At 34.1% G+C, this 13,610-nt stretch overlaps 1 protein-coding gene across 1 annotated transcript in view; it reads left to right on the top strand.

Moving 5' to 3' along the window:
* Positions 1 to 13,610, top strand: part of LOC111706164 (nephrin) — a 46,554-nt gene that overhangs the window by 7,391 nt on the left and 25,553 nt on the right. Inside the window, exons 5-9 of the mRNA XM_023478956.1 lie at positions 1,755 to 1,889; positions 3,326 to 3,490; positions 6,801 to 6,931; positions 12,800 to 12,876; positions 13,404 to 13,486. Of these exons, the coding sequence (XP_023334724.1) occupies positions 1,755 to 1,889; positions 3,326 to 3,490; positions 6,801 to 6,931; positions 12,800 to 12,876; positions 13,404 to 13,486 (591 nt within the window). The remainder of the gene's footprint in view (positions 1 to 1,754; positions 1,890 to 3,325; positions 3,491 to 6,800; positions 6,932 to 12,799; positions 12,877 to 13,403; positions 13,487 to 13,610) is intronic.

The following is a 13,610-nucleotide window of genomic DNA, read 5'->3' as shown; positions in this document are numbered from 1 at the left end:
ATTAACGACGACATAAAATGTAAAAATATTCTACAATAAACTACAGACGTCATGTTTAGGAACATTTTGAGAAAATAAAAATTAATCTTATCATCGAAAATAAGTAATCTTGTTCAATTATTAGTTTCTATTATCTCATTATTCTAGTTTCTCGTTATTCACAAAGATGTTCGCAGATTTTCTATAATTATTATTGAAAAGACGACATTTAAAGAATTTGAAGAAATCTGCGAATAAATTCAAAGAAAATTAGAAATTCAATATAATAATGAAAACGAAATAATCGATTTTAGCATTGATTTATTGACAAATTTCTTTTGTGAAATATGTTCCTAGCCATGTAATTGGATTACTGTATAATTTTTACTTTCTTTTTCGTTGTCGTTATTTAATAATTTTAAACAAAACTAATTCTGAAAGCGTATCCACCCCCAAATCAGGAGTTTTGAACGTCGAATTTGCGCTCAAACTCAGGATTTACAGATCTTTAAAAAGTTTAATATGTCACAAATGAATCCTAAAGAAGTTTTCGACAACACTGCATACTCAGTTCAATTACCTTACATAGCCGGTCACTCCCTTTAAGGAGGAACTTCAGGGAAGCATTAGTGGGCCTTCGGGGGCGCTTTCTGGGGGCTTCAGGGGGCCAAAAAGGGAATTTAGGGAGACTTTTTTTAGGGCTTTAGTGGACTTTTAGGTGGCTAAAAGGCGATATTTTCAGGGGATTTTAAAGGGGATTTTCAGAGGTACTTCAGGGAGGCTTCAGTGGGACTTTTAAGTGTTGCATATCACCCTTATCCTTGGAAAATGCTTTATGTATAAATATATTACCTTTCAGTAGAAAACCAATAATCAATTAAAAATAAAGCGTTAGGTTCAGATTAAGCCAAACCAAATATAGTTACACTATGGTTGATAACCAAGATCTTTAATTTTATATTATAGAATTGAATTAAAAAGAAATTAAGTCTTTGCAACAAAATCAAATTGTTCAATCCCTATATATTTGCAACCCAATGTCAAACTATCATTTCTTTCAGATCAAATAATTTAATTTTGAAATATCAAAGGTTTACACCATCAGGTTGCAAAAATACAGTCAGCAAAAACTGTATTCCTTTAGAAGTATTTTAGATAAAGTTCAGCATTGTGAAATAATTTGAGCTGTAAGCTCAGCCTGTGTTCAATTTAAAGCATTCGAATAACAATTCTTGCGTCTCTTGGAAACGGTTGTTTGGCTTTTGTTTGACAGAAACATCGGATAGAATTAATTTTAGTAACAATTTATAATTTAAAAGATTAGACACCAACATTTCCTTTCTAGAGAACACTCCATTTTATGAATACTAAAATACATTTCCTTTCTAGAGAACACTCCATTTTATGAATACTAAAATACATTTCCTTTTTAGAAAACACTCCATTTTATGAATACTCAAATAAATTTACGAAACTAGTCTATTTACAATAAAATAATTGAATAATATAAAAAAAAGTGTTATGGCTGGAGTTAGAAAATACCAATACAGGGTTTAAACCTTCAAGTATTGTAAAACGATAAACTACACGTCAAAATAACTTGGTAAACGGAGGAATTGCATTCCAGTAAAACAGAACATTGAAAACTATTGATAAACAATTTACTATATTTATAGTATTAGTATTTTCTGATATTGTTTCATTCAGTGGAAAATACAAAGTCTTGAATGTCCTGATTTTTTAAAATATTGTTAAAATATTTTTCTAAAATATAGTTAGTCCGAGTTCTGTCCGACTGGAGGGAGGAGATGATGAGATGATAGTTGGTAAAACTTACACAGTTACCTGTATCATTGAGGGGAGCCGACCTCCCCCTGTAGTCACGTGGTTTATCAACTCAAAGAGAATAGGTTAGTTTTTTTATCGAACGGTTGGACCAAATAGGCTGAACATTTTTAATGGAACGCATGGATACCCTGGGAGTAACAAAGGCTAAAATAATTTAATATTTCCTAACCTCTCCTAACCTTCCCTATACCTAGATTTTCTTCCCTTTCATAAACCTAGCCTCTCTTCCCTTTCCTCAACCTAGCTTTTCTTACCTTCCCTATACCTATCTTTCCTTCCCTTCCCTATACATAGATTTCTTTCTCTTCCCTAAACATAGCTTCCCTTCCCTTCCCTATACCTAGCTTTCCTTCCCTTCCCTATACATAGATTTCTTTCTCTTCCCTAAACATAGCTTCCCTTCCCTTTCCTATACCTAGTTTTCCCTCCCTTTCCTATACCTAGCTTTCCTTCCCCTCCCTATACCTAGTTTTCCTTACTTTCCCTATTCCTAGATTTCCTGCCCTTACCTTCAATATACCTAGCTTGCATTACCTATATTACGCATAGCTTTCATTACCTTTCTTATACCTAGATTTCTTTACCTTCCCAACACCTAGCTTTCTTTCCCTTCCCTAAACCTAGCTTTCATTACCATTTCTATACCCAGCTTTTCTTTCTTTCCTTCCCTACACCTAAACGTTTATTTTTTTCCTTCCCTTTACCTAGGTTTCCTTCCCTTCCCTAAACCTAGGTTTCCTTCCCTTACTTATACCGAGGTTTCCTTCCCTTCCCTATACTTATCTTTCCTTCCCTTACTTCTACCGAGGTTTCCTTCCCTTTCCTTTACCGAGGTTTCCTTCCCTTAGTTATACCGAGGTTTCCTTCCCTTAGTTATACCGAGGTTTCCTTCCCTTAGTTATACCGAGGTTTCCTTCCCTTCCTTATACTTATCTTTCCTTCCCTTTCCCATACCGAGGTTTCCTTCCCTTCCCTATACCGAGGTTTCCTTTCCTTACTTATACCGAGGTTTCCTTCCCTTTCCCTATACTTAGCTTTCCTTCCCTTCCCTATACCTAGCTCTCCTTCCCTTACCTATACTTAGTTGTCCTTCCCCTTCCCTATATGTAGCTTCTTTTTCCTTTCCTAAATCTAGTTTTCCTTTCCTTTCCTATACCTAGCTTTCCTTCCTTCCCGTCAAATATTGAAAACTCTTAGTTTTTTCAGTTTTAATCCTATAGTAAAGATTGAGAGAAGATATCTCACAATGATTTGTTCCCAGACATCCAGCCGCCGGGGGATATTTGAGAATTAAAGGAAGGCGGCTTCTCTAGGCTCACCCTAGAGCAAGAAGGCCTCAGGCCCGGCTCTGTTTACTATATTTTACCAAAGAGAAGTANGAAATACAAAGTTTTATCTATTTCAATCCTTGTAATCCCTAACGGAATGGTAAAAACACAAACATAAATAATTATAAGTACTAAAGTGTTTTTGTTGTCTAACTTTCCCCTATTTTCAGAAGGAGTTCAGGATACGTCTACTGGAGATGGTACACTGAGCAGGAGCAAGCTTAACTTTAACCCTGGAGTAGAGGATGTAGATAAGGTTTTACTGTGTAAAGCATTTAACCCTGTAGTTCTGGGATCAGAACCAGTTTCATCGGAGATATCTCTCAACATTTCATGTAAGATATGAATCTATACATAATCCATGAACCTTGTTTTACGAGAGTAAACACCAGCTTTAGCATTTTTTATACCCTAGAAAGCCTGGCGAAGACTCAGTTTTAGTTAAAACCGATTTGATTTCGTTTTAGGAACTGTAGATCTGTTTTGATTTGGTTTTAGGAACTGTAGATCTGTTTTGATTTGGTTTTAGGAACTGCAGATCTGTTTTGATTTGGTTTTAGGTACTGTAAATCTGTTTTTATTTGGTTTTAGGAACTTTACATCTGTTTTTATTTGGTTTTAGGAACTGTAGATTGTTTTGATTTGGTTTTAGGAACTGTAGATCTGTTTTGATTTGGTTTTAGGAACTGTAGATCTGTTTTGATTTGATTTCAGGAACTGTAGATCTGTTTTGATTTGGTTTTAGGAACTGTAGATCTGTTTTGATTTGGTTGTAGGAACTGCATAGATCTGTTTTGATTTGGTTTTAAGAACTGTAGATCTGTTTTGATTTAGTTTTAGGAACTGTAGATCTGTTTTGATTTGGTTTTAGGAACTGTAGATCTGTTTTGATTTGGTTTTAGGAACTGCATAGATCTGTTTTGATTTTGGTTTTAAGAACTGTAGATCTGTTTTGATTTAGTTTTAGGAACTGTAGATCTGTTTTGATTTGGTTTTAGGACCTGTAGATCTGTTTTGATTTGGTTTTAGAAACTGTAGATCTGTTTTTAAAATGAACACAATGTGAAAATAATTTATTTGCCTATAGTTTAAATTACCAAAGTTTAAAAACTTTATCATTATTATGTTTTATGTGCCAACTCCCTTTTCAAACTCTGCATACACTACACAGTTCAATGAACACATATTTATCTCCCACGCCATGAAGTTTAAAAACTGGGGATTGCCAATTTCGTTTAATGCCCAATTAATGTTTCCCGAGGGTCCGGTACTATTGTAGGGTCAGGTACTGATGGGGGTATGATAGTTCTCTACCTGTGTGCTCTGTTAGCTGTACTTAGCTGGGAACTTTAGAACGGGACACCTTAAATCCCGACTGCATAATCCGAATATCCACTTTTGATTTCTTGCTTAATCGACTCTTTTTTGGATATAGTACAGAAAAATCAAAAACCGGTTTCTCAAATTAGAGAGTCCCTCCCGTTTTTGTATATTAATCTTACATGGCGCGCAAAATTTCAAATTTCCCGGCTTCTGATACGCGACTCTGATTCGTTGATTTTATACACTTTTCAGGATACAAGTACAAGGTTAGGTTTTTGGTCAGTCTCGAGATTAATATACCGACAGGATGAAGCATTAATCTCGATATCTACCATTCTAAAGTTCCCAGCTTTGTACGCTTACAGCTAAGTGTTTATTGATAATGATATACTATAGGTTTGGCCAGTATCTCCTTTTATTAAACAAATATGCAGTACTCTCTCGGTATGTTCTTGAGCCCAAAACTTAAGACAGGGTATCGTTATGAAAACCAGTTTAAAACCCGGGTTTCACGAATGTGGGTTGGGCAGTTTTGTGAATATCAATTTTTTGTAATGAAATATTATTTTTTCCGTTTGTTTATATTCTCCAATTTTTTTGAATCTCTTAAATGAAAATCAACACAAATGTTAAGATCCCAAAAAGAAAACTCGGGAGTTTTGTTCAACGACACTCTTTTAAATTTCGGGCTCTGGGCTATACAATTATTAAAGGATAAGCGAACATAATGCACTCTATACACTATAACCTCGTTGGTCAGGTACTATTGTAGTTTCATGTGCAAAAGATTGGCTTTATGAGGACATATTCAGCGTACAGTATACACTTATAGCGTATACTGTACAATTAAAGTGTAGTGTTCACTGAACATTTAATGCGTACTTTTATATTTATAAGTCCGTATGACGTCATCAGAACTCCCACGAATGGTAGTGCAGTATACTGGTCACGGGATACAGACGGAGACACATGACCAGTATACTGCACTCTCATTGGTGAGAGTTCTGCTGCATATATATGAAATTTCGTACAAAGGAATTGAGTTTTTTCACAAACTCAAATTTTCCAATTCCAATAACTTTGAATCCTGATGGTGTTAGAAAATCTGAGTTTGCTGCAAAAACTCAATTCCTTTGACACAGATTTATATCAATTTCTCGACACAAGAACATCAGATACAACTTTTATAAGTCGCGATCAAGAACTAAAGTGATTAGCTTTCAGCCTATACCCCATTTCATTTTGCCTTTACAGTTCCTTTAATTTAAGAAAGTTAACTTTTAATAACCTTGAGTTTGAGAATGTTGTTATTGTTGTGATTTTAAAATGTACGAAAGTCTTGCATACATTTAGATCAGAAACTAAAAGTATTACCAATAGGCAGTAATAATGACGCGAAGTGCCCTGTACGCCAAGTTACGAAATATTTAAAAATTTCTCTTTTCTTTACTTGATCACCTCCATCACTTCCAGGCCTGAATATTCAATCATTACTCACTCATTCCTGGCCTGAATATACAATAATTACTACCTCACTTCCTGGTCTGAATATTCAATCATTACTCCCTCACTTCCTGGCCTGAATATTCAATCATTACTCCCTCACTTCCTAGCCTGAATATTCAATCATTACTCCCTCACTTCCTGGCCTGAATATTCAATCATTACTCCCTCACTTCCTGGCCTGAATATACAATAATTACTACCTCACTTCCTGGCCTGAATATTCAATCATTACTCCCTCACTTCCTGGCCTGAATATACAATAATTTCTACCTCACTTCCTGGCCTGAATATTCAATCATTAATTTAATGGATCCATCAAACTTTTAATTTGTCTTCATTGTTTTCTTTTTATACACTGAGAGTGAGTGGAGGGAGGAAAAGTATTAAACTTTATTTACCGGTTTTATGTATTAATTACTACTTAACCAGGAGGTTAATTAAATACAAGTTATGTCACTTAGCCGAGGGCCTTCAGCACCTGTTGGGGTCTTTCCAGTCCCTCCCCCCCTTGGTCCTTTTTTTAAAGTAAAAATTTCAATGGCCGATCTTTAAAAACATTTTACTAAAATTCCGAAATACAAAGTTTTATCTATTTCAATCCTTGTAATCCCTAACGTGTTATCGGAAAATTTCCTTTATAATTTATCTTTGAAACGAAATTTTTTCACAATGAAATGCATTTTACATATATTTGAGGAATTTCCAATAATATTCATATGTGTTTTACTCATTTTTACGTACATAAGGGTATGGCGGCGCCATTTGTTCTATTTCCAGATTTTTTCAGTTAAAATCTTAATAATTTTAATATTTTAGATGCTCCGCGTGTGTTGATCGGGTTGGGTAAATCTATATCTCCGAACACAGTGTACGAAGGAGGAGATGTTTATTTTGACTGTAAAGTGCAGGCTCTGCCCCCTTCTACAAGAATCTCCTGGATACACAATGTAAGGTTAAATAAATATTAAAAACTAGAATATGTTAAATGACTAATTTCAAGTTTACAGAACAGATTTAACAAACCTTACATTTTAAGCNTCCCATCCCTTTTTTTCCTATTACAGTCCCCAGTCCCCATACATTCACCTTCTCTCCTTTGTTTACAAGCCAACAACAAATCTTACTTAGGATTCCTTTATGAAAAAATAATTCTATATTGAAAGGCAATCTTTTGAATATATATATAATTCCTATTGTTGTCTCAAGCTTATCTATCTATCTTCTATCAAGATAAATCTATAACCTTATGTTTTCTCCTGTTCTATGTATGGGTTGAGAAACTGCTCTATATCTAGGTTCTAACTTTCCAGGAATATCTTAAGGAGGGGGATTAATAGTGTAGAGAAAACTTTTTGCATCGTCTGTAGATATGTATTGTGTTGAAACACTTCCTGGCTTTTATATTTCATTGATTCAACAAATAAAGATTTAGACTGCACTGGGAGGAAGATAGATAAGGATTAGGATCTATATCAAGGTTTAGGAGTAGGATTAATATCAAGGTTCCGGAGTAGGATTAATATCAAGGTTCAGGAGTAGGATTAACATCAAGGTTCAGGAGTAGGATCAATTTCAAGTTTTAGAACTGGAATTGATATCAAGGTTTAGGAGTAGGATTAATATCAAGGTTCAGGAGTAGGATTAATATCAAGTTTTAGGACTGGAATTGATATCAAGGTTTAGAAGTAAGATTATTATCATAGTTTAGGAGTTGGATTGATATCAAGGTTTCGGAGTAGGATTTATATCAAGGTTTAGGAGTAGTATTGATATCAAGGTTTAGGATCAGGATTGATATATAGGTTTAGGAGTTACATTGATATCAAGGTTTAGGAGTAGGATTGATATCTAGGTTTAGGAGTAAGATTGATATCAAGGTTTAGAAGTAGGATTGATATCAAGGTTTAGGAGTAGGATTAATATTAAGGTTTAGGAGTAGGATTAATATTAAGGCTTAGGAAGAGGATTAATATCAAGGTTTAGGAGTAGGATTGATATCAAGGTTTAGGAGTAGGATTGATATTAAGGTTTAGGAGTAGGATTAATATCAAGGTTTAGGAGTAGGATTATTATCAAGGTTTAGGAGTTGGATTGATATCAAGGTTTAGGAGTAAGATTGATATCAAGGTAAATGAGTAGGATTGATATCAAGGTTTAAGAGTAATATTGAAGAATACCCTAAAAGTGGAATTTTTGTCGTAAGATTAAGTTGTAGAATTTTTTAAAACCTCTAAGAAGCCAAAGAAAGTAAATCCCTGTATCTAATTCTAGTATAGGAAAGAGTAGGTATGGATAAACCGATTACAATGTGTAATTGGTAAAATAAACTTATCCGCACTACTGCAGGCACTATGGGAACCACGAACCAGAATAAAAGAGAGATAAAAAACATTTTTTGCCGAACATTTCATCAAAGGTTTAAAGAAGGCTTTATATGAAGGTTCAAGGGAAGGATCAGAAACTTTTAAAAAAAAATCCTAAAAGGGAGACCATTATTTTCGAGAATCAAGCATCCGCGAACTAGTAAACAAAACCTGAATGAAGGAACAAGAAAGCAAAAAACAGAAACCATAAATTAAGAACTAACTTGAAATTGGATCCAGGAACTTCATATTGTGGACTGGTGATTAGTGTTCTTGTATACTAGTGATTGGTACTGTTATGGAGTAATTGTTTTTGTTGTGGAGTAGTTGTTATTGATAAGGAGTAGTTGTAATTGTTGTGGAGTAGTTGTTTTTGTTGTGGAGTAGTTGTTACTGCTGTGGAGTAGTTGTTAGTGTTGTGGAGTAGCTGTTATTGTTGTGGAGTAGTTGTTATTGTTGTGGACTAGTTGTTATTGCTGTGGAGTAGTTTTTATTGTTGTGGAGTAGTTGTTATTGTTGTAGACTAGTTGTTATTGTTGAATACTAGTTGTGTTTGTTGTGTACTAGTTATTATTGGTATGGACTATTTGTTATTGTTGTGGAATATTTATTATTGTTGTGAACTAGTTTTATTGTGGTGGACTATTTTTATTGTTGTGGGTTAGTTGTTATTGTTGTGGTGTAGTTGTTACTGTTTTGGAGTAGTTGTTATTGTTGTGGAGTAGTTGTTATTGTTGTGGAGTAGTTGTTATTGTTGTGAAGTAGTTGTTACTGTTGTGGAGTAGTTATTATTGTTGCAGAGTAGTTGTTATTGTTCTGGAGTAGTTGTTATTTTTGTGGAGTAGTTGTTATTGTTGTGGAGTAGTTTTTAATGTTGTGAAGTAGTTTTTATTGTTGTGGAGTAGTTGTTATTGTTGTGAAGTAGTTGTTATTGTTTTGGAGTAGTTGTTACTGTTGTGGAGTAACAGTTATTGTTGTGGAGTAGTTGTTATTGTTGTGGACTAGTTGTTATTGTTGTGAACTAGTTGTTATTGTTGTGGAGTAGTTGTTATTGTTGTGGAGTAGTTGTTATTGTGGAGTAGTTTTTATTGTTGTGGACTAGTTGTTATTGTTGTGGTGTAGTTGTTTCTGTTGTGGAGTAGTTGTTATTGTTGTGGAGTAGTTGTTATTGTTGTGGAGTAGTTGTTATTGTTGTGGAGTAGTTGTTTCTTTTGCGAAGTAGTTGTTATTGTTGTGGACTAGTAGTTGACAGATAATCAGAATATGATAAATATTTCAACATTATTCTAAATGTATGTTTACTACTGAGAAAACCGGTGCAAGTATTATTATTTTTAAAATTTAAGATGGAATAAATTTTCCAAAACAGAGGAATTGAGTTTCAAACTTTTTCAAGTTTCAAACACCTTTGACCGCTAAAAATGCAATCACAGTGAAATATTTCATGGATATGCCAGATTGAGAATTTGATACCAGTGTTTTTTTTTACCTTTCGGCGTTCTTTAAACACAAAATTCAACAATTACATCAGAAAATAGAAAAGTATGAGGGTTAAAAAACAAAAACCCTTCTGAACCAATTTCTTGCCCAAAACTCCGATTTTCGATACTTTATATTTTTGCAACCTGACAATGTAGACCTTTGATATTTCAAACTATAAATTCGGCAAGCTTAAATAGTCAAAATTTCAAATAGTCAGTAATCAGTTACTTTACGATATATTTTGTTTCAAAATTTGATGTTAATATCTTTTTTAAACTATTTTATTTAAAGAAATTTTATGAGATTTGAACAAACTCTTTTATAATTCTTTATTTTGAAATTTAAAACAATCTGTAATTCTAAAATTATAACATAAAATGGATGACAGATTTATTTAGCATTTAAAAAATAGCAACTTTTCATATCTAAAAGTTTTCTAAAAGCATGAAAATTTATTTATTTTTTCCTTACTTTATTCTCTCTGTTGATGTATTTTTAAAAATTAAATACTTCCGTAGATTATTAAAAGTTTAAAATTAAAGTTTATAAAATTAAAATAAAGATTTAGAGAAAGATGATAGAGCTCGCATACAATCTCTTAGAACAAAGTTTTAGATTAGATTTAGTGAATATTTTACAGAAGGTTTAGCTTTAAACTATAAATAAACATTACACTTTTCCTAATATTGTTGCAAACCCATGAAAAAGAGGTATTCAAATTTAAAGATTAAAAGGACTGTATACCTAATTTCCAGCAACCCTCTATTTAAAGGGAGTTGCATGTGCTATTCACAACAGTACACTTTAAACCTTTATCTGAGAAACAATAAGGAAGACAAAGGGTGTGTCAGGGTTAGAACTGTGTCAGAGTTTGATTTGTGTCAGAGTTTGATTTGTGTCAGAGTTTGATTTGTGTCAGAGTTTGATTTGTGTCAGAGTTTGTGTCGGAGTCTGATATATGACAGAGCCTGATAGCTGTGTCCGGGTTTGATCTGTGTCAAAGTTTGGTATATGTCGGATTTGATCTTTGCCAGAGTTTGAACTGTATCAGAGTTTTGATATGTGTTAAAGTTAGATTCTTGTAACAGTCTGATCTTTGTCAGAGACTAACCTTTTTCAGAGTTCGATCATAGGCAGTGTTTGATCTTTGTAAGAGTCTGATATACAGTGTCTTTCTAATGGTTTGTCTTTTTTAATCGCTCTACATTAATATGAGCTCAATTCTTCTAAGAACAGGCTATTAGTACTCGGCGCCGGAGGTGATGAACAGCTTTCTTTAAATCTTCTGATTCCAGAGACCCTACAAAGGACTCCAAGTGCTAGTTTGTTTCAGGTTGTTAATATCTGTATGAGGAACCATTCTAAGAACTGCTAATGCACTATTCTAGAACCAGTAGTCCAAAGGAGACAAATCTGGACTCTTTGCTGGCTAGGCATGATCCGTAATTCGACTTATAACCCTGCAGTTGTTGAGCTTTTTTTTAAATACTCCATTAGCAGAGGTTATAAGGGTTCCTCATACAGATATTGACGACTGGACTGCTATGGAAGATTCCTCTCAAGAGAACTTTCAGGGCTCACAACTCCCCATTTTGCATAAGGGGTGCAGTTATGGGTTTTCCTTAAAATGCCCCTTTACTCGGAAAGAGTATAATTAAGTAGGACGGCAGGGAGAAATCCAATTTACCCTTTCTCCTACAAACCTCCTTATCTCTATTTTACCTGCTCCACAATTCGATGTCAAAAGAACTATTGGGAAAGGCCTTAAAGTGTAAAAACAAGAAACAAGAAGCAAACAGTAGAGATGGGGGGCTTAGTTAGGCCAGAGTTTGATCTGTGTTTTAAAGTTTTATTTGATCTGTGTCAGAGTTTAATCTGTGTCAAGGTTTGATCTGTGTCAGGGTTTGATCTAGACCAGAGTTTGATCTGTGTTTTAAAGTTTTTTTTTCTAAAACTCAGGTATGGGAAAGTAAAGCAAAATGTCAAGAAAACAAATCTATGCCAAATGGTTAAAATTTTAAATTGATTAAATTTTTGTTTTATTTTCAAGGTTTTTTCACAAACCTAACTCTACAGAGTAAACATTTGAATTATTATATTTGGTGTCATTTACTATAAGAAAAGTTTCTAGAGGAGCTACAGTAGTTGGAGGAACTAGAGGAGCTACAGTAGTTAAAAGCGAACTGGAGAAGGTACAGTAGTTGGAAGGGAACTAGAGGAGCTACATTGGTAAAAAGAGAACTAGAGGAGCTACAGTAGTTAAAAAGAGAACTAGAGGAGCTACAGTAGTTGGAAGGAAACTAGAGGAGCTACAGTAGTTAAAAAGAGAACTAGAGGAGCTACAGTAGTTAAAAAGAGAACTAGAGGAGCTACAGTAGTTGGAAGAGAACTAGAGGAGCTACAGTAGTTGGAAGGGAACTAGAGGAGCTACAGTAGTTTCAGAGGAACTACTGGAGCTATACAGTAGTTTCAGAGGAACTAGAGGAGCTACAGTAGTTGGAAGGGAACTAGAGGAGCTACAGTAGTCGGAAGCGAACTAGAGAAGCTACAGTGGTTTCAGGGGAACTAGAGGAGCTACAGTAGTTGGAAGGGAACTAGAGGAGCTACAGTAGTTGGAAGGGAACTAGAGGAGCTACAGTAGTTTCAGAAGAACTTGACGAGCTACAGAAGTTGCAGGGAGCTGGAGTAGTTTAAGTATATAGATGAGTTGTAAAAGGATTCTAAATTAGTTATATATGTAGAGTAAACCAGACTAATGAACGAATAAAGTAGAATTAGGTTAGTACAGTTTCTTAGGGAAACAATTTTAAATCCCAAAAATAAGGAAAGGAGAGATTCAAATATAAAAGATTCGAAAAAGTGTTTAACAATGTATCATATTGAAAATTACCTTCGGGACGAATCATTGTGTCTAGGAATAAAATACTATTTACAATATCTATATATCTAGCTAAATATATATCTATCCAGGGTGTAGAGCTCAGACAGGATGTAGAGAATGGAATACTGTTTACAAACTACAGTCTGGTACTACAGAAGATAACTAGGAACCAAAAAAACTCATTTAAAACTATATGATGGGATACTTTGAGATAAGTATAAGGGGTGAACAAAAAGGAGTACATAAACTTTCACGCTTAAACATGAAGTACATGAACACAAACTACAAAGAATACATGAACACATATTACAAGGGGTACATGAATATATGTTACAAAGAGTTTATGAACAATTACTACAAGGAGTATATGAACATACCGTACTCAAAGTGTACATGAACACACATGGGTACATAGTGCTTTATCTAATACATAAAAGATCTGCCGGTACTTAAAAGCCTAATAATTGCTCTATCGAGGCAAGGATGCATGTTCAGGAATGTTCATCTTGAGATCTTGAGATTATTAAAGTTTGATGAAGAATACAAAAACTAATCCTTCGTTATACATCACTCTAAACCTTACTATCCTCCAGTCTCAACTTTCTATACAAAAAAAATAGAAAAGTTTGCATAAGATTAATTTTTGAAAACCTGAGAAACCTTTTTGACTAATTGAGTTGTTGGTTTGGTTAGAGAGTTATCAGGATCCTATAGTTGCGAGGCCTGGAGCAGGGTAGGAAGAGGACAGAGCCAAGAACTCCTTCTGGACGTGAAATGTGAGCTTAAATATTATTTATTCATGTCTATTCATTTGTAAAGAATATTTTCATTCATATGTTCTGTAATGTCTTTAAGTGTTTACGGTTTTATGTTTATTCTTTATTAGGCGAGTTTATAAAT

The sequence above is a fragment of the Eurytemora carolleeae genome, unplaced genomic scaffold, assembly GCF_000591075.1.
Source record: "Eurytemora carolleeae unplaced genomic scaffold, Eaff_2.0 scaffold666, whole genome shotgun sequence".
Lineage (NCBI taxonomy): Eukaryota > Metazoa > Arthropoda > Copepoda > Calanoida > Temoridae > Eurytemora > Eurytemora carolleeae.
The sequence above is the reverse complement of the archived record's forward strand: the minus strand, read 5'-3'. Positions and strand labels throughout refer to the sequence as shown.